At 49.8% G+C, this 25,006-nt stretch overlaps 1 protein-coding gene across 2 annotated transcripts in view; it reads right to left on the bottom strand.

Annotated features, from left to right (window-relative positions):
* Positions 1-7,476: 7,476 nt before the first annotated feature.
* Positions 7,477-25,006, bottom strand: part of CD9 (CD9 molecule) — a 38,304-nt gene continuing 20,774 nt past the window's right edge. For both annotated transcript variants that reach the window (XM_050747514.1, XM_050747513.1), the window contains exons 2-8: positions 20,214-20,322; positions 14,269-14,366; positions 13,504-13,578; positions 11,321-11,419; positions 11,082-11,171; positions 10,054-10,137; positions 7,477-7,972 (exon numbers count right to left, since the gene is read on the bottom strand). In XM_050747514.1, coding sequence (XP_050603471.1) covers positions 7,907-7,972; positions 10,054-10,137; positions 11,082-11,171; positions 11,321-11,419; positions 13,504-13,578; positions 14,269-14,334 — 480 coding nt within the window. In that variant the 5' untranslated portion in view covers positions 14,335-14,366; positions 20,214-20,322 and the 3' untranslated portion in view covers positions 7,477-7,906. The remainder of the gene's footprint in view (positions 7,973-10,053; positions 10,138-11,081; positions 11,172-11,320; positions 11,420-13,503; positions 13,579-14,268; positions 14,367-20,213; positions 20,323-25,006) is intronic.

Here is a 25,006-nt window from a genome sequence, read left to right as displayed (position 1 = left end):
AACATGGAGAAACCCCGTCTCTACCAAAAATACTGTCAGGCCTCTGAGTCCAAGCCAAGCCGTCACATCCCCTGTGACTTGCAGGTATACGCCCAGATGGCCTGAAGTAACTGAAGAATCACAAAAGAAGTGCAAATGCCCTGCCCCGCCTTAACTGATAACATTCCATTACAAAAGAAGTGAAAATGGCCGGTCCTTGCCTTAAGCGATGACATTATCTTGTGAAATTCTTTTTCCTGGCTCATCCTGGCTCAAAAAGCTCCCCCACTGAGCACCTTGTGACCCCACCCCCCGCTCCTGCCCGCCAGAGAACAACCCCCCTTTGACTGTAATTTTCCTTTACCTACCCAAATCCTATAAAACGGCCCCACCCTTATCTCCCTTCGCTGACTCCTTTTTCGGACTCAGCCCACCTGCACGCAGGTGAAATAAACAGCCATGTTGCTCACACAAAGCCTGTTTGGTGGTCTCTTCACACAGATGCGCATGACAAATACAAAATTAGCTGGGCGTGGTGACAGGTGCCTATAATCCCAGCTACTCCAGAGGCTGAGGCAGGAGAATTGCTTGAACCCAGGAAGCGGAGGTTGCAGTGAGCCGAGGTCATGCCATTGCACTCCAGCCTGGGCAACAAGAGCGAAACTCTGTCTCAAAAAACACACACACACACACACACACACACACTGTTTCATGCCATTGCACTCCAGCCTGGGCAACAAGAGCGAAACTCTGTCTCAAAACACACACACACACACACACACACACACACACACACACACACTTCATGCCATTGCACTCCAGCCTGGGCAACAAGAGCGAAACTCTGTCTCAAAAACACACACACACACACACACACACACACTGTTTCATGCCATTGCACTCCAGCCTGGGCAACAAGAGCGAAACTCTGTCTCAAAACACACACACACACACACACACACACACACACACACACACACACACACACACACACTACCTTGTGAGGTCAGTGAGGATAGCCGTCCCAGGCAGTCCTTGAGCCAGTCAGCTTGAACCAGAAAGGTGTCCCAGGGCATTCCTTCTGCCTACATTTTTGTGCTTGGAAGGTCATGGAGCATCAAGAACATCAATGCCGTTCCCTGGCCACAGGCAATTCGACCAGGGATTGGTAGTGTTCCGGCAAGGGGTGCCAACAAGGCTGCGTCTTACTGGAAGGGAACAAACTACCTGCTTAGATCCTTCCTGCTAAAGGAGCTTGCCTGTGAGATGCAGAGAGAAGCAGAGGTGCTGGGGCAGATGCCAGATGCAGGTCTGCTATGAGCTACTGTCTCAGGCCTCTGCAGAGTCCAGCTTAGAAAATGCAGAAGTGGTAGCATGGCTGTTGAGATGATGAATATCCTTCCAGCAACCTCATTTAAGGGTTTAAATGCTCTCTTCCTTGTATCTTAAAGAGCCCAACCATGGTGCAAAAAAAAAAAAAAAAAAAAAAAAAGCAATTTCAGAGATAAAATATTATTTTGAAATATTTTGGGGTTGCCCATAAAAATGTTCACTCTTCCTATTACTTAACTTTTACTAGCAGCGCCCACCCCATAAATGGATACAGAGGAGGAGAGAGCTGCTTCCCTGGGGATTTGCTTGCAGACCCACATTTTTATAAGCTCCTAGAGATGGAGGGCATCAAGTTCCAGTGGATGCAGGACATCTCTGTAGCTTCTCCTGGAGCCCCCTCTTATGTCCTGGGGCTCTCCACTCATGGGGAGCCCTTTTTCTGCTGGACAGCCCTGGTTTAAAGGGGATTCCTTTATGTTCAGCCAAAATCTTACCCGAGAGTTTCTGCCCATCAGTTGAAACTATGGGACAACATACGTTCTGGTTCATCTTATGGCCCTTAAGATATTTGAAAACAAAGACGGTTGTGTTGTTGGATGATCCCTCCCCCAGGCTACAATCCCCTGGTGCTTCACTGTCCTCTTGAGTGACAAGGTTTTTAGGCAGGCCCCCACCCCCCCCAAAAAAGTTCTGTCCTCTCCAGGTCTCTGTAGATGGTCACCTTTCTTCTTGAGGAATGGCCCCAGAATATAGCACCATATTCCTCTAGGGCCTGTCACATCTGTGGCTCAATTGTCTCCACCTGGACACCTCTCTGGATGCATCCTCTCTTCACAGTTTTGGCTTCTATTAAGTTTGTGGTAAGCTCAATTTCCACATCTTTTTTCAAATGAATTTTTTTCTTCATCCTGCGTTTATGTAATGGGTTCTTCTACTCAAAAGATGTTCCAGGATGTTCCTGTCAAGTTTCCTCCTATGATATTAATCCTGGAAGGCAGCCCTGTGTGAAATATGCAATGAAACTGAGAGAGAGTCCTGGATTCAAGCCTGTATCCAGCCTATTACCTATATGATATTGGGGCAAATATTTAACTTCTCTCAACCGTGTGTTTTCTCCAAATGTAAAATGGAATACAATATCTTTAACTCACTTGTCATTTTCCAAACTTCACGATAGACTGAAAAGAAACCTAAATGCTCATATTTTCTGTCTCCCTTAGAGCTATGAGTAGCCACGTGACAGATTTCTAGTCAGTGATGTACAAATGTGAGTTGACTTCCAGTTTGCCAGGGGAAGCTTTTGCATTTTAGATAGAAGAGATCACTGTGGCTAGCAGTTGTTTTTCCCCTACCTCTAGCTGTGAATGTAGAAATGGCTGGAGCTGCAGCAGCTACCTTATGACGGTGGGGTACAAGCCAAGAGAATCACAGAGATGCCATCTTCCACAGAGCGGAGCTGCTAAATCAACACTTCTAATTCCCTCCAGACTTAACATATGAGAAAAACCCTGTTATCTAACCAGTCAAATATATGCTTGCCCAGCTAACTTAAAGTGCTGTGGTAAGGACCAAGGGCTGCTAAACATATTGTATGGATGGCTTGATTTTGTTTACTTATTCCTGTTGAGATATATCCTTTGGGTGTCATATTCTATTATTCCAGTCTCGGAGATCTCTTTGAACTATACTTCTGTTACTCAAATTACTGGGTATTTCTCAGAGCCTTGTGAAATATACATATAACAATACAGTATTTAGTAAAAGTCTTTTATTTTTTCTTTTCGAGACTGAGTCTGTCTGTCACCAGGCTAAAGTGCCGTGGTGTGATCTCGGCTCACTGCAACCTCCACCTCCCTGGTTTTAAGCAATTCTCCTGCCTCAGCCTCCTGAGTAGCTGGGATTACGGACACGCGCCACCACGCTCAGCTAATTTTTGTATTTTTAGCAGAGATGGGGTTTCACCATGTTGGCCAGGATGATCTCCATCTCCTGACTTCATGATCCACCCACCTCAGCCTCCCAAAGTGTTGGGATTACAGGTGTGAGCCTGTTTTTTTTTTTTTCTTTTTTTCTTTTCTTTTTTTTTTTTTTTTGAGATGGAGTCTCACTCTGTTGCCCATGCTGGAGTGCAGTGGTGGTGCGATCTTGGCCCCCTGCAACCTTCACCTCCCGGGTACAAGCGATTCTCCTGCTTCAGCCTCCCGAGTAGCTGGGATTACAGGTGCCCGCCACCATGCCTGGCTAATTTTTTGTACTTTTAGTAGAGATGGTGCTTCACTATGTTGGCCAGGCTGGTCTTGAACTCCTGACCTCAAGTGATCCACCCACCTCAGCCTCGCAAAGTGCTGAGATTACAGGTGTGATCCTGCACCTGGCTGTATTTAGTAGTATTCCAAGTTATCATTTAAAACGTTGACCAGGAAGGAACATGGCAGGGCTGCACAGGTAGAGACCTCTCCCCCTTGTATGATTGTGTTCACCGAACCATGGATATGCCTAATTGTGCTGGAATTCCACCTACACTGCTCCATCTTGTGCCCAAGAAGCTTATGAGATATCCTGGTCTACCTGTCAGTGAAAAGATTCCCTGTACACCTGGAGGACTCTAGGAAATGACAGCATCATGGAATGAGCCCTGGATCCATGTGGAGTCTTGGTCCCACCCTTGGCCACTCAACTCCATCCAGAGGACATAGGTTTGGAGAGTAGGGCCTTGGGAGGACAGGGGGTTTATGGATATTAAAGCACTTTCAGTCCTTGAGGACATGGGTAATGTCCTTTTACTAAATCCAGCTGCTTTGATTCAAATTTGTTGCCCCTGGGCTGCTTTTTACAGTTGAGCCAAGAGGCCAACACCTCCATACAACTGCTTCTCTTATGCTCAAGGAGATTCTTTCTGGACCCAAAGCAGTTGTTACCTTTGGCAGTGTCTGTTGCCTTTTTGTGACCTAAACTTCCAAAAGGCCTTTGTTCCAAGGCCCTTCAGGAGCCGAGAGCAGCAGGCCGTCCTGGTTTTCCCTTAACTGCAGAGCTACACCTGGCCCTGTCCGCCAAGAGTCAGGGGAGGCTCGTTTAGGCCTGATTGAGGGTGTGGACAGCCCGCTCCTTTTGGGATGTCTGCCAGCTTGCAATGATCCCTTGTCTTCTGGCGCCAGGCCCGGTAATAGGTCACAGAGGGAGTCTTTACTCCACACACCCCTCCCTGCCCGCTGCTAGCTGAAGGGACAGAGGTATACATTTGACTCAAACTGGGTCAAATTTTTCTCTCCTAAAACTTCAAGTGGGGCTAATGGAGGTTGTCTCTGTGTAAGCTGGGGAGCTGGGGGGGCAGCCCTTTCCCAACCCCATGAGGACTGAGTAGCAAAGTTGGTCTCCTCGGAGAACAAAATGTAGCAGCACAGAAATGGAGAGCTGTAGGAGTTCCTAGTCCATGTTTCCAGAATCTTCCTAAGGCTCAACCGCGCCCGGCTGGTGTTCCGGAATTTAACGAGCCGAGGTCTATTCCATACTAACCCACCCTTCAGCAAAGCAGCAGCGTGGAAAGTGCGTGTAGCCTCTGAGACCTGCTTTCTCTAGAAGAAGCTGGCGACTACACGCAGGGCTGATGTTAGAACTCCTCAGGGGTCTCCTCCACTCCTACATAAAATGAATGGCTGGCCAGGCGTGATGGCTCATGCCTGTAATCCCAGCACTTTGGGAGGCTGAGGCGGGTGGATCATGAGGTCAGGAGTTCGAGACCAGCCTGGCCAACATGGCAAAACCCGTCTCTACTAAAAATAGGAAAGTTAGCTGGGCGTAGTGGTGAGTGCCTGTAGTCCCGGCTACTCGGGAAGCTGAGGCATGAGAATGGCTTGAACCTGGGAGGCAGAGGTTGCAGTGACCCGAGATCGTGCCACTGCACTCCAGCCTCGGCAACAAAGCAAGACTACATCTCCCAAAAATAATAAAATAAAATAAAACGAATGGTTGACCTGTTATTTCCACAACCGGAACAGTAGTCAGCCCTCAGATTAACAAGGGTCCTAGGGCCACAGAGCAGCAAGGACACTCAACAATGCCAACCCAGTTATTTTTGTGTGTGTAGTAAAATATATGTAATAATCAATTTACCACTTTGACCCTTTTTTTGTTCCTTTTTTGAGACAGTGTTTCGCTCTGTTGCTTCAGCTGGAGTGCAGTGGTGAGATCATGGTTCACTGCAGGCTTGACCTCCCAGGCTCAGGTGATCTGCCCAACTCAGCATCCCAAGTAGCTGGGACCACAGGTGTGCACCACCATGCCCAGCCAGTTGTTTTTGTTTTGTTTTGTTTTGTTTTTTAAAGAGATCGGGTCTTACTATTTTGCCCAGGTTGGTCTTGAACTGGGCTCAAATAATCCTCCCACCTAAACCTCCCAAAGTGCTGGGATTACAGGTGTGAGCCGCCGTGCTCAGCCCATATTAACAATTTTTAAGCATACAATGTAGTGGCACTAAGTATATTCACAAAGTTTTGCAACAATCACCACCATCTATTTCTAGAACTTCTTCATTATCCCAAACAGAAACTCTGTACTCATTATACCATAACTCCCTATTTTCCCTTCTCTCTAGCCTCTGGTTACTTTTAATCTATTTTCTTTATAAATTTACCAATTCTAGGTACCTCCTATCAAGGGAATTGTAGAATATTTGTTCTTTTGTGTCTAGCTTATTTCAATGAGCATAGCGCACTCAAGGTTCATCCGTGTTGCAGCATTTAAGGTGGAATTCTATTCTATCATATGGCTATGCCATGTATCGTTTGTCCATTTATCTGTTGATGGACATTTGAGTTGGCACCTTTTGGCTATTGTGCATAACACTGCTATCAACTTTGGTGTTCTGATGTTTGAATGTAATGGCATTCAGGGACATTTTGATCCATCTTTCCTGTTTTTCTTTTTGTAGTGTTAAGGAGGAACCCAAATGGAATTAAGGAATGGAAAATAAAAATTGGTTTCTTATGCCTCTGCACTTCACCTTTCTCCTGTTCATTCCACTCTGCCATTATTGCCTGCTTGCCTCCGAATGGCCCACGACAGTGCAGTCTGAGCACGGACCACACCTCCCATGCAGCGGTGGCTTTGTGATCTGTCCACCTGGGTAAGCTGAACCACACTTCCCAGAATTCTCTTCCTGTGTGTTTCCGGTTAAGAGTAGAGCACAGAGGAGAAACTTGTGGAAGGTTTGAAGGTGGGAAGTGAAGCAGCGGTCATTTCACAGCTCATACGAATTGTGACTTCTCTGCTGGCTCACCTCAGCAGAGGCAGGTACTAACACAGGGCCGGGTGCGGTGGCTCATACCTGTAATCCCAGCACTTTGAGAGGCCAAGGCGGGTGGATAGCTTGAGACCAGCAGTTCAAGACCAGGCTGGGCAACATGGCAAAACCCTTCTCTACAAAAAATACAAACATTAACCGGGTGTGATGGCTCATGCCTGTAGTCCCAGCTACTTGGGAGGCTACAGGGAGCTGAGATTGGGCCATGACATTCCAGCCTGGGCAACAGAGCGAGACCCTGTCTCAAAAAAAAAAAGAACTGACACAGACGGATGTGTCTGCCTTCAAGGGCTCCCGCTCGGGCCTGTCCTCCCTTACGTTACGTCCGTCTGTCCTTCCCAGTTGTCTGCAGAGCCTGCTTAAGCAGCCCCAGTGCCAGTGACTGTGTAAGGTCAAATTCCCACAACAAATCTCTTCAAACAAGTACCTCTTAGTGGTTCTGCTTCTCTGATGAAACCCTGATGGGGACACACTCATTTATGCATTCAACCAACAAATATTCACTGATAAAAAAATACTGAGCACTACTATGCACCAGAAACTGGGGGCTAGGCAGTGAATAAAACAAAGTTCTGCCACCATGGTGTGACGTGTACTGTCATGTCCCCAAGATATACGTGTCACACTGCTGAATGAGCGTCTGGGCACCAGCTGCTGGTGCTGACTCCTCTGTTAACACCTGTGTGACTCTGGATCAGAATCCCTTAATCTTTCCACATCTAGATGTCTTCATTAGTAAACAAACTGGGGTGAGCAACTTCCCAAACTACTTCTCATATAAATGCAGGTAGAGTTAATAGCAGTTGAAAGACATTTGCAAACCAAATAGCTCTCAAAATAATTAAAGGAAACCAAAACCAGTCCAGGACATTGTCATAATTTTTTATTATGTATCAAATTGTCTTCAATATAAGTTACAACTTGATTAAAGTCGATAGACATTTGTATCTATTTAAAGACAAAAAAATTCTTTATGTACAATATCTTGTCTAGAGTCTAGCAAATATAGTACCTTTCATTGCAGGATTTCTGCTTAATATAACAAGCAAAAACAAACAACTGAAAAAATATAAACCAAAGCAAACCAAACCCCCCGCTCAACTACAAATGTCATTATTGAATGAAGCATTAAAAGACAAACATAAAATAACTTTAGCTTTTATCTAGAAGTGCAGAATGAATACTAAAATTAGTGGCAAAAAAAAAACAAAATCAAAAACAAAAACCAAACAACAAACAAACAAATCCCAACAATCTTCATGGGTAAACTTTCCTGCTCAGGGATGTAAGCTGACTCTAGACCATCTCGCGGTTCCTGCGGATAGCACAGCACAGGATCATACTGAAGATCATGCCAAATATCTGGGAGATAGGAAGAAACATGAGGATCAGGGTGGTTTGATGTGAAGGCAGGCTGAGGGAAAGGGAGAGACACGGGTCACCCAGTCCAAGACAAATGACAAGGAGAATGGCATCCAGGAGGCCAAACGAGTCAGAAGGTACCGAAGCAGGAGAGATGCAGGCCAGATAACGAGAAGGACGCGGGACGTGAGGAATCTGGGGGGTTGGCAGTCAGGTGCACAAGCAGCTTCCTTGGGAACTTTCAGGGTGGGACAAGGAAGCTGAGAGCCAAATTAAATGCTCAAATTCCAGGTTTTCCTACAGTTCATACAGGTTAGTATTTTTGCGCTTGTCTTTGTGTGTATTTAATATTCTTTTTTTTTTTTGAGACGGAGTCTTGTTCTGTTGCTTAGGCTAGAATGCAGTGATGCGATCTGCCTGCCTCGGCTTCCCAAAGTGTTAATATTTTATTTTATTATTATTATTATTATTTTATTTATTTATTTTTTTGAGATGGAGTCTCGCTCTGTCGCCCAGGCTGGAGTGCAGTGGTGCAATCTCCACTCACTGCAAGCTCCGCCTCCCGGGTTCACGCCATTCTCCTGCCTCAGCCTCCCGTGTAGCTGGGACTGCAGGCGCCCACCACCGCGCCCGGCTAATTTTTGTATTTTTAGTAGAGACGGGGTTTCACCGTGTTATCCAGGATGGTCTCGATCTCCTGACCTCGTGATCCGCCCGTCTCGGCCTCCCAAAGTGCTGGGATTACAGGCGTGAGCCACTGCGCCCGGCCTTATTTTTATTTTTTATTTTTGAGACGGAGTCTCGCTTTGTCCCCCAGGCTGGAGTGCAGTGGCGCGATCTCGGCTCACTGCAAGCTCGCCCTCCCGGGTTTACGCCATTCTCCTGCCTCAGCCTACCGAGTAGCTGGGACTACAGGCGCCTGCCATCACGCCCAGCTAATTTTTTGTATTTTTAGTAGAGACAGGGTTTCACCATGTTAGCCAGGATGGTCTCAATCTCCTGACCTTGTGATCTGCCCGCCTGGGCCTCCCAAAGTGCTGGGATTACAGGCATGAGCCACCGCGTCCGGCCTAATATTCTATTTTAAAAGGTATTGTGATATCTTGGCTGGGTACAGTGGCTCACGCCTGTAATCCCAGCACTTTGGGAGGCCAAGGTGGGCAGATTACCTGAAATCAGGAGGTCAAGACCAGCCTGACCAACATGGTGAAACCCCATCTTTACTAAAAATAATTAGCTGGGTGTGGTCGCACAGGTCTGTAGTCCCAGGTACTCAGGAGGCTGAGGCTGGGGCTGGATAATTGCTTGAACCTGGGAGGTGGAGGATGCAGTGAGTCGAGATCGCACCATTGCATTCCAGCCGGGGTGACAAGAGTGAAACTTCGTCTCAAAAAAAGAAAAAAAGAAAAGAAAGAAAGTATTATTGTATCTTTTGCTGCAAGGTACTTCATGCCTTTCTTAGATGCCGGAGAAAGGAGGCGATTCTCTCTTTGCGGGCAGTCTGGCAAGGGGGCAGAAGCGGGCGGGGGTGGGGGAAGACTCAGGGAGCCAAGGCCATCCCAGCGAGGACCATGTTCCGTCTGGGGCTTTCCCTCACGGGGAGAGAGGACATGACCCCAAGGAACCTGGTTGGCCGTTGTTGGTTTCTAGGGGCTGATTAGCAGGAGACCTCCTTCTGGCTGCCCATTTTCAGAGGCTCTTCAGGAAATAATTCCCATGCCGGTAGCCTCTAGTGAACTCCTTTCTTAGGGAGAAGAACAGCAGGTGCGTGAGGAGACATGCTCTGAGGACTAGCAGCGCCAGCACTGCTGCCCATGTGCCCTGAACCTTAATGGCTAAGAGAGTCGACTCTGAAGAAACCCAGGGGAAACCTCAGATACTCCACTCAGGAGGTGAGAGGCTTTGATCAGAACGGCAGCCTCTCTGTCTCTCCATTCCCTAGTGGTAAAATGGAAATACTAAGGGCACGAGGACAAAGTGAGCTGACAAATGCACAGACTGCGGCAGTATCTGGGCAGAGCATGGGCTGAATCAGTGTGAATTCCTCAGTCCCCCTCCTGGGACGACGTCCCGCCACTCACCATGACCACGGCAATGCCGATGCCCACTGCGCCGATGATGTGGAATTTATTGTCGAAGACCTCTTTGATGGCATCAGGACAGGACTTGGGGAGACAAACCAAGACCTGGGTCACACACAATCCTTGCTCCCGGGGCACCTCCTTCCTCCCATGGCACCCGTCTCACCCGGGAGAACTGGTGGGCAGAGGGTGGGCTGGGGACAGGGGTGTTCAGGGATAAGAGAAGTTCTGGCTGGTGGATGGAAAGGGGAGCAAAGGGATGGCTATGCTAATGGATGCTAAACATTTGGGCAGGACATCAGGGAAGGAGGAGGGAGGGACAGGCCCTGCTTGGGGGCCTATTTCTGATACGGTTGTAAGGTCACTTTTTACTACTCTGGAGCTGGACATTAACTCCAGCTTACAGACAGGAGGCACTGACAAAGTCAGAGCGGGAGTCCAAGACTCAGAAGCACGCCTGCCCTCGACAGCTTCCAGGCTGGCAGCAGTGGGCGGTGCCAGAGCACTTGTCGTTCCCCTGGTCTGGCCTTTGTTTTATTTTATTTTTTATTTTTTATTTTTTTTTTTTGAGACGGAGTCTCGCTCTGTAGCCCAGGCTGGAGTGCAGTGGCCGGATCTCAGCTCACTGCAAGCTCCGCCTCCCGGGTTCACGCCATTCTCCGGCCTCAGCCTCCCGAGTAGCTGGGACTATAGGCGCCCGCCACCTTGCCCAGCTAGTTTTTGTATTTCTTAGTAGAGACGGGGTTTCACCGTGTTAGCCAGGATGGTCTCGATCTCCTGACCTCGTGATCCGCCCATCTCGGCCTCCCAAAGTGCTGGGATTACAGGCTTGAGCCACCGCCTTTTGTTTTATTGCCCTTCAGTAAACAGAGGGCCCAAAGTAGGGGAGAAAGAGATGGGTGCCCTGGGACCCTTTCACAGGCAGACCGGGTCTTTCTGAAGCAGCACTTGGCTGCTGTCACTTTTATGCTTGCAGGGTTTGCCCACAGTAATGGTGCAGGGGCACCAGGATCTTGCTCTGAGTTTACCTTTATGGTCAAGGTTTCGAGGACATCCTTCTTGGGGCAGATGTCTGAGATAAACTGTTCCACGCCCCCAGCCAAACCACAGCAGTCCAACTACAGCGAGAAGGCAGGGATGGGGATGAGAGAAACACATTTTAAAAAGATGATTAGAATGTTTGCACTGGTCTGGTACAGTCAGCACCGCTGTGTGCAGACACGGTCCGGAGTGAGCGCAGGAGGGTGTCTCTGCCAAGGCCACATACCGCATAGTGGATGGCTTTCAGCGTTTCCCGCTGGGGCTCATCCTTGGTTTTCAGCTTGTTGTAGGTGTCCTTGTAAAACTCCTGAACTTCCTTAATCACCTACGATGGGCAGACAAGAGAGGGGCAGAGGCAGCATTTTCACACCTTTCTCCACGAACAAATGTTACGTGTTCCATCTTGTTCTCTCTCTTTAAGCTCTCAGCCACGTGCTTGGACATCACTGGGCAGATGGCAGCTGCTAGCACTGCCTTCTCTCGGGGCCTTTGGGCACTTCCCATCTCCTCCCACGTCCTCCAGAAACCCGCTCTGGCTGTTTCTCCCTGTGTCTTATACTTTGGTCAGTTCTTCAGCTCTGCTTTGCTCCTAAATTGAATCTCTATGCTCTAAAGGATAATAATATTTTAAAAACTACTACTCCTGACTTGACTATTTCCTCAGGCTTCCATCTTCTTTTTCTCTTCACTTAGGTATGAGTTTTGGCAAATTACTAAACCTCTCTGTACGGAGTTTCCACATTTGTCTCTATAGCTCATAAGTTATTGTGAGAATTTAAATGAGATATTGCACGTTAAGCCCTTTGCCACTATGTCCAGTACAGAGTAAATCTGGAGGACGTGTCAGCTATTGTATTATAATATAGGGGATATATTATTATGTGCCTGCATCTGGTACATCCCAATTTGATGCGTATCTGTCCCTTTGATGCTCACCCACATCCAGTTAACAGACCAACAGCCAGCATTTTTCCTTCAGCATCTTTCTGACATTTTTCACAATGATTCATTCCTATTTCTATGGCTGTAGCTGTTATTGCTTGGATACTTTTTTTTTTTTTGAGACGGAGTCTCGCTCTGTTGCCCAGGCTGGAGTGCAGTAGCCGGATCTCAGCTCACTGCAAGCTCCACCTCCCGGGTCTACGCCATTCTCCTGCCTCAGCCTCCTGAGTAGCTGGGACTACAGGTGCCCGCCACCTCACCCGGCTAGTTTTTTGTATTTTTTTAGTAGAGACGGGGTTTCACCGTGTTCGCCAGGATGGTCTCGATCTCCTGACTTCGTGATCCGCCCGTCTCGGCCTCCCAAAGTGCTGGGATTACAGGCTTGAGCCACCGCGCCTGGCCTACTTTTATTTTTTAATAAAAATATTAAAAAGTATTAAATACTTTTTTAATAAAAATATTTTTTAATAAAAATATTAAAAAATATTAATAAAAATACTAGACCCTTGGCTGGTCTAAAAGTAGTGAGTTATCTCAATGGATTGCTCACGTCAGTTACAGATGGAAGTCCTTGTTCTATTTTTCCCTGCTTCCCACTACCGTACTTGACTAGTCTCAAGAACAAAACAAAACAATAGGGTTCCTGCCTCCAGCATCTCTCTTCCTTCCCCCTTCCTGCTGAACATGACAAGGTAGCCCTTCCAAAAACACTACTCTGATATGGCCCATCCTGGTCCAAAAGTCTGCAGGGCTCCCCACGTAAGCCCAAGCCCAGCCATGCTCAACCTCTTTGACTGGAAGTCCCCTGCCTCCACTAACTTTCCTCCTGAACACATCTCTCATTCAAGGTTTCACGGCTCCCTTGTCTATGAAGTCAAAAGAGATTCCCTTCCCCACCCCACCTTTTCAAATCCCATAGTACTTTGGATATAAATCACCTCTATGACCCTTGTCGATTTCATGTCTTTTTCCCATACTAGATGGCCAAGTGTCCGGAAGTGGGGCCCATAGTTCAAACATCTGTGGACCTTGCACAGGCTTGGGGGCAGCACTTGGCTCATGGGGGCAGCACTTGAACGTGTTATTTATAGATCAGAGGAGGAGGCAAGGGTGTCCAGCCCACAGAAAGCCTGTATTTTCTGAGTAATCTTTCTAAAAGTTGGGGGAGAGGGCTGCTGAGGTGTGAGACGGACAGACACACACACACGCACAGGCCCAACGGGTAGTTCCTGAACATCTACTATAAGCCAACACCATGACTGACACAATCTCGCACAGGACAGTAAGCGTGCTGACATTCCCTGCCCTGAGGAGGGCATGTTCGCTGGCACACAGGCACGCGATGAGATAAGGGGCCTGGTCAACAGCTGAAAGCGGAACAAAGTGCCCAGCCAGGACTTGCCCCCTGCTTCACTGTCCCCCATCCCCCAACTCCCAAACCCAAGAGATCTCATGGGAAAAACCTACCTCATCCTTGTGGGAATATCCCCAGATGGCCGCAGCTATTTCAATGGCGAATATCACCAGGAGGAAGCCAAAGAACTGGAAGGCAGCGAGGGGACGGGGTGAGAACAGTCCCAGCCAACCAGCCAGGAAAATCAAAGGGTATTTTGGGACAAGGAAGGACAACTCCCTGGGGAACAGGCATCTGGTGGCACAAATGAATAGCCTAGAAGGGGCAGGGAAGAAGTTCACAGAACAGGCAGTTAACCAAGCCCAGGACAGAGGCCACAGTGAGGCAAGGTGCCCGGACATGAGGAAAGAGCTGAGCACAGCCGAGCCCAGAACTAGCATTTACAAGGCGTTAGTTAAGAGTCAGTGAGCAGGAAACTACCATTGCTCACAAAAGACGCAGAGATTTGGGGAAGTAAAGGGAGTGAATCCACTCCATGGAGTTTGGAAAAGATCAAAACAGATTTTGAAACAAGAAGAACAAGAAGAAGAAGGCAAAGGTACCTGTGGATTCAGGGAAAAAAAGCAAACGTGGTCCTCGAGAAAAAGGGGAAACAAAGTCCTTTTAGTTGCCTAGGGGAAGCGATAAGACAGGCTCCAGAAAGGAAGAGGGGCTATGCTTCACACTGGGGAGGGGCCCAGGCTGAGGACAGCTCATGCCCTTTGGGTACCTTCTCGACCCCATCCCCCTCCATCTGTTCTGTGGGTCTGGGTCTGGGCCTGCTGAGGTTTTGGCGGTGGGAGTCAGGGTGGCCGCGGGGATGCGGAGGGGAGACTCACCAGTCCCAGCATGCACTGGGACTCCTGCACAGCCCCACAGCAGCCCAGGAAGCCCACCAGCATCATGAGGGCGCCGGCTCCGATCAGAATGTAGACTCCTACGGGAGGACAGAGGAAGCACACACGTGTGGAGACATCAGTTCAGAGGCTCAGGCATCTTCGGCAATTTGTTTCCCTCTGCCTAACTCCTGCCTCCCCGACTCCTTATTCCCCTCCTCTCAGGGAAGAAGTTCCCTTTCCTTAAAATACAGCCTCCTCTTCCACCACTGCCCCTAGGTCTCCTTCCCACCAGCCTCTCTTCCACGACTCTACTTCATCAAGCCTATGCGCCTACCTTACCCTCAGCCCTTCTGGAAGGTGCCCATTAGCCCTCAATCCAGGACAGAGAATATCCATGGGCATCCCCACATTGGGAATGCAAGCTGCTGCAGTCTCTCAGCTCTTTCCAGCAAGATGAGTCCACTCAAGCTCGTTAGCATACACCCTCCACACTTTGGCTAACTTCTGGGACCCTGCCTTACAGAGGATGCTGTCAGAGCAGATTTCCAGCAGGAAGGGGCCGTGCACACCTAGGCACCCCCCTACCCTACCCAGGGGTGGGGGGAACCAACTCTGCCTGTTCCCAGAAGGCGGGCCTCCCTGCCCTGTTGCTGGGTGGTGGTGAGGCACACACAGTTAGGAACGCCCCAAGGCACCTCTTGGCAAAGGTCCAATACCTGACTCTAGTGCAAAGGACACAGATCTGGGTGTCAGAAGACCCTTCTTTGGCCCTAACAGTGATGCTGATTGCTGTGTGACCTGGGGTAAGACATTTTCCCTCTCTGGGCCTCAATTTCCTTACGAGTAAAATTAAAGAGGTATGTTGCTGGAAATTTCAAAAGATCTCTATAGCATGCTAACGGGATCTTAACAGTCGCAACTCAGTTATTCCAGGTTCAGGGTGAAGAGGCTCCTCCTTGCTAAGGAGAGGATGAGTGACACCATCCCTAAGCCCTTGATTTGAGTGGCTGATGGGAAGGAGGTGAGAGAAGGGCAGCGACTTCTATAACTTTTGCCCAAACCCAGAACAATGCAAACCCCTGGGACAGAAATACAGTGGAGCAGCACTGGCCCCATTCGCTCCACAGCCCACCAAACGCATGAATGCCCAGAGGGGCTACCCCGCAGTTCTATTCTTGGGAAGCCACAGCTGTCCTGCAGGGACTACTCCCTTAATCAGCAGCCCAGCCCTACACGGGCCCCCTGGGAAAACCAGCAGAGAAGCCTCTGCCGCCCTGTCTTGCAGGCATGTTCTGTTTAGCCTTGGGAGAGGCTACTGTCACGTGTCGAGAGCACCAGCTCTGTGACTCTGGGGAAGCCACTTCACCTCTCTGTGCAATAGTTTTTTAGTCTGTAAAACAGGAGTAGCAATAATGCCCACTTCCAGGATTGCCGTGAGGATTAAGTGATATAATCCACATGTGCACAACGAATGCTAGCTGTTGTTAATTATACCATGAGTAACAGTCGTTCATAACCACCGTGGCGAATGTGAACCTGCTGCTGTCTCCCTGCGGTCCTGTCATTGGGACCAGAGACATCCTTGAAGTAGGGGCTGAAAACGCACGCGCGAGAGAAAGTCTGTGATGTTTCCCCACGATGCACAGCAGGACACTCGATGAGACCCCTCGGCAGGTGACACACTGACTTCACTGTCCCACATCTGCACCCGAGCAGGGCTGAGGCTTTGCAGGCAACAAACCACGTAGTCTGCCCACAGCTGAGGCTCACGGGCAGCACAGAGCAGAATGCACACAGAGAGCGTTTGTTCCTCCCCCTTCTCCCCCACATCCGTCGTGAGGTCAAGTCACGTGGGGTCACTGGTTACTGGCAAACCCCACGGTGCAAGAATATGGGTATTGTTCTTGTGCATGCCTGGCCCAGACTGGGCACGGGGACAAATGTAGCTTGTCCTCAAGTCAGGTCGCATCTTCCTGGGCAGTCAAACGCTGTGAGGCCACAGGCTGGGCTTGGGGAGGCCGTGCAGCCCCACGCATGGGGCACTGGGTAAGAGGGCAGCCTCCTTTGGTTCTCTCACATGGGGACAGAGAAAAGGCCCCAGTTTCTCCCCATCTCATGGGGGCAAGTCAAGGAAGGATGAGGTCACTCCTTTGAGCTCCATAGCAGGGGCTGAATAAACAGGAGGTATTAAGAGATCAAAAGGATTTACAAGCACATGAAATACAGTAGAGTGGGAACCAGCAGGCAGACATGTTTTCTCTAAGTCCAGATCCCAGTGCATGAACCTGGTGGTCCTGGCAGAGGCCAAGGGAGTTGGATTAGCTGCAATGAGCTACTAAAGGGAAAAGTATTTCCCACGCAAAGAGAGAGACCATTCTCCTAATGCGGCTTGTGGTTAATATTAAATATTCATGCTAGTGCTCAGCAGAGGAAGATTTTAAGATCAAGGGTTTTGTGGGCTTTAAATCTTGCGTGGATGGCCACAGATCTGCAGTGCCTAGCTTTAGCCCTCTCTAGTCAGGGGAAAAGGGAAGCGATTCCCTGGCAGCTGTGTTTGGGGACTCAGCAGCAGCCAGCAAGCTCTAGGGCAGCTCATCTGGAAGCAGGCCCCATGGAAGTCACGGAACCACTGCAGGGCTTGGGCTGCTTTTTCACAAGGGCTGTTAAGTGCTTCCCTTTGGAAAGGCTACTCATCGCTTACACCCCAAGCTTGTGAGCCAGGGCCGCTGATGACAAATGACAAAGTGCTCCTCCTTATACAACAAGTGAATGTCAGCTTGCTGTCTGACTCATGGAAAAACTTATCCATCACAGAGCCTTCTCTAGGGTTACGGTATGAATTTGCTTAAGGGTTGTTTATTCCGCTTTTTTCAGGCTGACATTACAGGCCTAGGGGAAAAAAAAAAAAAAGGCTGGTGTAGCAGCAGTAGCATAAGCCAGGGTGTCCTTTACACAAGAAATGGAACAGTGTTTTTCACTGTTCATCAGGGCTTCTCAGCTTAGGCCAGGGAGAGGACACAGCAGGCGCCAGTCCCCACACCAGCTCTGTCTTGCAAACAGCATTCACCACGCCCATTTGTGTGAAGGAGAACAAAATCCGGTAGGGCGTCTGGCCTGGAATAAAAGTTTATTATATCCAAATAACTCCATCAGGTGTTCAAAGAAACCCCACCTCTGCCCCCACTGGTTCCGTCTTTGTTCCCCACCCTCCCGAGTTCACAGGAATAAGTGCCACAATGGAATTCCATTTGCCACACACTATACTTCTTTGCCTCAGAGGGGAGTGGGTGTGTAAGCCGTGCTGGTTTCAGGAGGGAGAAAAATGAAGCCCAGAGCAACAAAATAAACTGCCCCAGGTCACAAGCCAGGATGGGGACACCAGCTCACTGAGGCCAAGTGTCGCTCACTGAGGCCAAGTGTCGCATGTCCTGAAAATCACCAGGCACCTCGTGATGGATAGGGGGCTGGCTGAGGAAGTGGGGGGCATTCGCGGCCTCTGGCTGGAGCCCTCCTAGAAGCCCTCATTCAGCAGCCATGGTTCTGGAGGGACACCAGGGAGCTGGGAAAGGCTGCTGGCCTAGGACCAAGAAAACGAAGTTCCCCAACATGCTTGCAGCCTGGGATTAGGGATCTTGCTGACGGGCTGCATCTCCAGGCCTGGACTGGAGAGAAGGCCCATATAAGGCCGTCAGCCGTTCTGGACTCACCACGGACTGTCTGCATGTTGGGAAGATTTTCACTTGCTTTTCTGCCTGGTGATATACTTTTTCTCTACTTGGTAAGCAGTGGCCCCACTGGAGAAAAGACACCCCTGGGCTGTTCGGGTTTCCTGAAAAGTCAGCCGCACGGTCAGGCTGGCCTGTGGGTTGCTCTGCAGATAGCTGGTGGCCCAGTGCAAGGGGTGGTCACCCCATGACTCTCCCTTGGAAAAGCAGCCAGGGTGTGGCTGGCACTCCAAGCTCATCTGCTAGGAGAAGGACTCTTCCTCCCAGTTCCATCCTCTTACCCATGAGATTCTTACCTCCCACATCTGAAAATATAAAGAATCAGCCATAGACGCTTTGGGTAACAGAAAAGAAAAAGTGGTTTGTTAGAAGCAGCCAGGACAAGGGAGGGCCGAGTCTCTCTTTGGAGACACAGGCACCGGCCACAGGGCTTTTGCTTAGGAAAGCGGGCCTGACTGTGCCTGCTCCTGCCGGCAGACCTGCTCCCCCAACGCAGGGCTCTCTTCTGGAACACGGTGGAACATGGTGTGGAGCGTGGAGAGTCTTCCCCAGCTCCCGCACCCGGCTCCTCCCTCCCGCTCTGCATTCTAAGCCTGTCGCAGACTCGCAAAAAATGTTCTGTTGCTAAAACAAGTCAGGGCGCTATAGAAACCTTTTCCCTAAAACCTCTGTGTGTATGTGTAGTTTCTTTTTAAACATACGTTGTGCTTTCTCTCACTTTCTTTCCGACAATAGAGAGACACACCCCAAAAAACTCCAGCTAACAATAAAAGGCAGTAAACCCAGCAAAACTATCCACAGGGCTCAAATGTTATGCAACCAATGAGCTGTTTTTAAAGACTCTCCCTACCCGGTTCAAGAGGTGGGAAAGGGAAGGTCTACACGGCTGGCCAGCCTGGCTTCTCCCCGAGGGACTGGGAGATAACTGTTTTCTCCCTCCTTTGTAAAAATAACTTTTTTGGTGGGTAGGAAGGAAGTGACCAAACTTACACTTTGAGCCTGACAACATGTCAGTGTCATCCTAAAAATAGGAGGTTTCCTTTGTTTCTCACAAATGAAAAGTTTCCTACCTCCAAGCCAGGCAGAATACAGCCACAGAGTCTGAATTCATGCAGACGCAGGCAACTGCGCTTGGCAAGCACCAGGATCCCCCTCCTCTGAAGGGAGCTGTGACGTGGTGATACAGCAACGAGAGGGACGGAATGGTGCTAGCAAGGCTGCCTGAGTGTAGGAAAAAAACCCTGCCAAGTCTGTTCATGTTCAGAGGATCCCAGGCAGGTTTAAACTGGAAGCCTTTCTCCCAAAGCAAAAGTCGTTTCAGAAACAAACAAATAAAACTAAACACCACAGCATTTACCCCAGTACCAGGGGGTCCAAAGGGCTGGGCAGAGTCCATTCTAGTCCCTCCTGTTGTTGCTGTGTTTTCCAGGAGGCTGATGTTTTTCTGAGTCTCAGAGTCCCTATCTGAACAGTGAAGAGGAAACCCATCTATATCTTCCTCCAGCACTGCAGATCCCCAGGACAAGGAATTGGATTAAGGAAATTATGCAGGATAAGAAGACATAATTAGGATAGAGCATCAGAGATGAGAACGGAGGTTTGTAAACCCTCAAGAATGGGTTCAACTGGCCGGGAGTGGTGGTGCACGCCTGTAATCCCAGCACTTTGGGAGGCCAAGGTGGGTGGATCACGAGGTCAGGAGTTCGAGACCAGCCTGACCAACATGGTGAAACCCTGTCTCTACTAAAAATACAAATAAAAATACAAAATTAGCCAGGTGTGGTGGCATGCACCTGTAATCCCAGCTACCCAGGAGGCTGAGGCAGGAGAATCGCTGGAACCTGGGATGCAGAGGCTGCAGTGAGCTGAGATCATGCCACTGCACTCCAGCCTGGGTGACACAGCAAGACTCTATCTCAAAAAAAGAAAAAAAGAAAAAAAAAGAATGGGTGCAACTTTGGCAGACGCAATATCACATCAGAAAACCATCAACATGCCCAAGTTGGCCATCAGGAAAAGAAACCACATCAGTTAAATGCAAATTCACAGGCACAATGACACACACAAAAACTGCACAACTTGAAAGGGACACGACTGGCCAGTGTGGCCAGAGCAAAAGTCCTTCCCAAGCCCAAGTCCCTGGGTCAACTGGGGCCTCCAAGTTGGAGGAACTCCGTTGGCGCCAGAGTCTGAATTCACCGAGCCTTCCCCGTCCCTCACCTGTGTAGAAGCTGGAATTATTATTATTAGTTTCTTGCTCGAAGATGCTCTTGGTCTGAGAGTCGAATCGCAGCCATAGTCCAATGGCAAGGACAGCAATCCCGGCAAGCTGCAAGACACACAGGACGCCAGCATTAATTCTGGCTGCCGGCAAAACGCAGTCCCCGCGCGCTGAAGGGTGAGACTTGCAAGGACTCTGTGACCCTCTGCCCCTCATAGACGCCTGGTAGCTGCAGATGCCATTACGGGGTGTGTTTGATTAATTCAGGTACTAAAAATACCAGCAAGGGAGGAATAAACAGTCACCTACCTGCCGCCCATTGGCCGCAGGGGTATTTTATAGGCAACAGAACACTATACAGCAGTGAAAACGAATAACTCCAGCTACACACAACACTGTGAGTGCATCTCACAATGCTAAACCAAAGAAGCCAGAGCCACAGGAACACACACAATACGATTCCATGTAGTGAAAAACCGCTATGCTGTTTAGGGATGCACGCAGAGCGAGATGCTTACATGTGGCTATAAATGATAAAGGAAAAGCATTGTCGTCAGGCGAGCGGTGATGTTTAGGTGGAGGAGGAAATTACGCTCAGGGAGGTGCCACGTGGCCGGGGGTGTCCTATTCTAACGGTTGACTTGGGTAATGGTTACGCAGTTACAGACACACATGCACCAGGGACGGCAGCTGCAACGTCCCTGGAGACCTGCTGCTCAGTAAATGACATGTCAGGGCCTCCCCTCGCTGGCACTGCTGAACTAGATGCTGGGCAGGAGGCCTCCTGCCAAGTCCACTCAGCGCCAGCTGAGCTCCCTCGTCGTCGCCCGTACCAGGGCTTGCCGGGGGAGTGACTCACAGGCCTCCAGTGTGCTAGCCGGCTGGACGTAGGAGTGGGTGGGCTCAGGTTTCGCTGGCCCACTCTCCTCCACAGAGGCACTCTTAGGCCAGAGCCTGCTCATCAGGGACCTTGGTTCTCAGCTATAGGAGCTGGTGATAGCCCACGGTGTGGATAGGCCTCTCTTTCCTTCCTTCTTTTCTCCTCTCCTTTCCCTCACGATATGGCAGTGAGTGCGGGCGTGCTGGGTAGACAGCGGAGGTGGAAACACTGGGAAGGGCCACCCAGACCTCCGCCTGCAGCAGTCACAACCTCACCTACCCCCAGGCACATAAGCAGATTTGCTTCTGCCAGGGAGGTGTGCTTCCACCACGAGGGGCTGCAGAGTCTGGCTTCATATTCTATTGCTTCCGTGTTCCCATCTGTAAAGCAGGGACTGTAAGATGCGGCCCTTCCCTGCCTTTTAAGTATGGCTAAAGAATAAAGGAGTTAATATCAGAAGTGCATCTGAAGAGGAAGGTACCAAATGGGCTCCGGGAGAACAACCTCACTTTACCAGCGCGAAGCCCCACCAGCCCTGCACTCCCCAGCCTGTGGACTGTCGCTCAGCATCTTCTCAGCCTCTCAGCCCCACCTTAGGGCAGGCAGCTCCAAACACTGGTAAGGACCGTACAACGCCACGTGCCCCGCGGCTGGACAAGGCAGAGGATAAAAACGCACACAGGCACAGGAACTTTAGTGTTAAAATGAACTTGAGAGCTCTGAGTTCACACATGGGTCCGGTTTTCCTTCTTAATAAAAGACAGGCCAGTGAGGGAGGGTCTCCTGGCCTAATCCAAAGGCAGCAAGCAGATCACTGCTTGGCTGGGGAGAAGCGTGAGTCTCCACTGTCCTGGACCAAACAGGGTACTCGCATTCAGACTGTGGGCTCCCCGACCGCCAGGAGCACTGCAGTCAGCTTAGGTGGGGAGGCGGGCCCTGCTGGGAGCATTCTGGGCTAGAAGAGTTATGTGGCTTGAATCTACATACACAAGGGACTACACACACACACACTGGGTGGGTCTTGACTCTGTAGGTGGCAAGTCCTGGCCTGGGTCCCCGAGTCCCTGAGCGTTAAAAGTACAAAGGTGATACCTTCCCTCCTTCCATCCCAACCCCATGGAGGCCCAGTCAGAGCCCTGGGAATGGAAGACCGAGGCTGCTGGCCACCTTCTGGACATGAAAGTGTTAACCTGAAAACTGTAGGCTGGAGCTCAATTTTGGTCCACGGAGCTCAATTTTGGTCCACATTTAGCCACAACCTGTTTCTCATCCTGGTCCTCCCCTCTCGCCCTGGTCTTGTGATGCTCTTGCCGCACAGGGAGATAGTGAGACGGTGCTCATTACTGTCCTTTTTGCTCTAGGCTTGTGCTTATCAAGCAATTATCTCCAAGTCATCTTACCTTCCCTGATGAGTGAAGTTATGACCCCACCCCTTATCTGCTGGGAAAACTCCTAAGTGAGTTGCAGAAAAGAATGAAAACAATCCCAGGCCTGCCAAGGAACTACGCTGTAAGATGAGGTACAGCTACGCTCTGCACAGCAGCCTCTCACGGGCAGGAGCTGCGTCTCTCTGGGAATGTTCCATGCTCGGATGATGACAGGGTACCCCAGTGGAAGCTCCAGGGGTAAGGCCCCTTCCATCTTATAGAAAGCCCCAATGTCAAGGACCCTGAGTCAATAGGTTAAGTTGAGTCATTGACCTGGTCTCTGCACAGGTGGTAAGAAGGATGCTGGGCTGGAGAACTGGAACCAGGAGTGAAAAGGAAGCTCTCAGGTCTTATCTTGGCCAAGGGCCAGGCCAAGCCGGGAGTCGGGAGTCCCCTGCATTCGGACCCTACCTTAAACCTTACATCACGTTGCTTGGTTGTCAAAGCTACAACATTTCACTACAACCAGGAAGGAAGAGCAGCTGGCTCTGGAAAAAGGGGAAAAGCTGTCATAGGTCTCGGTCTCATAGGCTTAACAACTCACAGTAAGAGAGGAGAAAGGTTCAAGTAACCCAGAGAAAAGGGAGGGCCAGGGGCATGACTGCGAGCACTTGGCTCACGAAAATCAGGAGTGAACCCTGCTGCCTTTTCTGATAGAATGACTGAGTTAACTGGCTGGAGGGGATGCTGTGTGAACCATTAGCTGCCCCATTTTCTGTAACGCTGTTGGAGAAATTGCTCCAGTTGGCTGAGTCACAATGGCTTGGGGTCACAGGGTCACAAAACTTGTATAATCAGTGCCACCCAATAATGGCTTTCACGGTTGTCAGGCAGCGCTAAGGCGCTCTAAAGTACTTTCCAGGAGACCTCACTTTCTGGTGTGGCATAGAGGGGCTCCCCTCCCCCCATCTGGCTTTCACCCCAGCTGCTTTAGTTTTTGAGACAGGGTCTTGCTCTGTCACCCAGGCTGGAGTATAGTGGTGCAATCATAACTCACTGTAGCCTTGGACTCCTGGGCTCAAGCCATCCTCCCACCTCAGCCTCCTGAGTAGCTGGGATTACAGGTGCATGCCCCTAATCCTGGCTAATATTTTAAACCTATTTTTTTTTTTTTTGTAGAGCCAGGGGTCTCACTATGTTTCTCAGGCTGGTCTCAAATTCCTGGCCTCAAGCAATCCTCCTGCCTCAGCCTCCCAAAGCACTGGGATTACAGGTGTGAGCCACTGCGCCTAGCTTCAGCTACTTTAATAACCGGAGAAACTAAATGGGAGGGGCCAGCGGCAAGAAACAAAGACAGCTTTAACCCTTAAAAGACGGCGCCAAGTCAATTATTCAGGGACTCCATAAATGAGAATATAGGGGTCCGGGAGGCCAAGGGGTCGACGGCTTCCTCCCAGGTTAATTAACAGACGTGTGGCGGCATGCTGACCACGCAATCTCCTCGATGGCTGCCCCACTCCAGCCCACCATCGCGGGAGCACAGCAGGTTTGACGCGGATGCTCAGAGAGACAGGGCCCTGTTCCCAGGGCTGTGGAGAGAGGATGGCAACCTGCAGTATCCCCCGCTGGTCGGGCGGGGGTGCAGGAAAGAGCCCGGAGCTTCCACTCCCAGCCCGCGGCCCTGCCCATGGTTTCCTCTTTTGTTTCCAAGAAAAGCCAAATGGAAACATTCTGGTTTTGCTGGGAAAAGCTCCTTTGCTATCTGGCCAAAAAACGGTTCCATCCCTTTGAGAGGGCCGAGAGGAAAAGGGTCACTTTTTCCCATTGTTTTACTGGAAATTTCTTCATTTCTTCACTGGTGCTAGGCCCTGAGAACACATGAGCCAAACCTCAACTGAGCCCAGTCTACAAAATACTTGCCCAGTACTTCTCCAAACTGTCAAGGTCATGGAAAACAAGGAACGACAGAAACCGTCACAGCCCAGAGAAGACTGAGGAGGCATGACAACTGTCCTGTGGTGTCCTGGATAGGACCCTGGAATAGAAACAGGACGTTACATGAAAAACTAGTGAAATCCGAGTAAGTCCGGAGCTCAGTTAACAGAGTGCACTAAGGGTGGTTTCCTAGTTGTGACAAATGAAACATGGTAATATGAGACAGTACAATGGGGGACACTGGGGAGGAGGGTGAGCGAATTGGCTGCACTATCTCTGCCACTTTTCTGTAGATCTGAAATTATTCTAAAGCAAAGTGTATAAAACAATAAAGAAGCGGAGGCGTCTTTCTTTCCAAGCTTCCTGTCTCCTTCAAGAACCTGCTCCATTAATTAACTTCTCTCCTGACCGTGCAGGTCTGCCTCTGCCACTTTTTTGAGCTTTGCGAAGACACAGGCAGGTCTCCCTAACCTCAAAATCCAAACAGAACAAAACCAAAAATAGAACCCTCTTTTTCTTCAACCTCGCAGCTCCTTCAGGGTGCTCTCTGCTTTCCTTTCACCCCTGAGCGGGCGGCTTAACTACCTCCGAGTTCTCACTGGCTCATCAC

The sequence above is a fragment of the Macaca thibetana genome, chromosome 11 (genome assembly GCF_024542745.1).
Source record: "Macaca thibetana thibetana isolate TM-01 chromosome 11, ASM2454274v1, whole genome shotgun sequence".
NCBI lineage: Eukaryota > Metazoa > Chordata > Mammalia > Primates > Cercopithecidae > Macaca > Macaca thibetana.
This window is presented reverse-complemented; position numbering and strand designations above follow the sequence as displayed.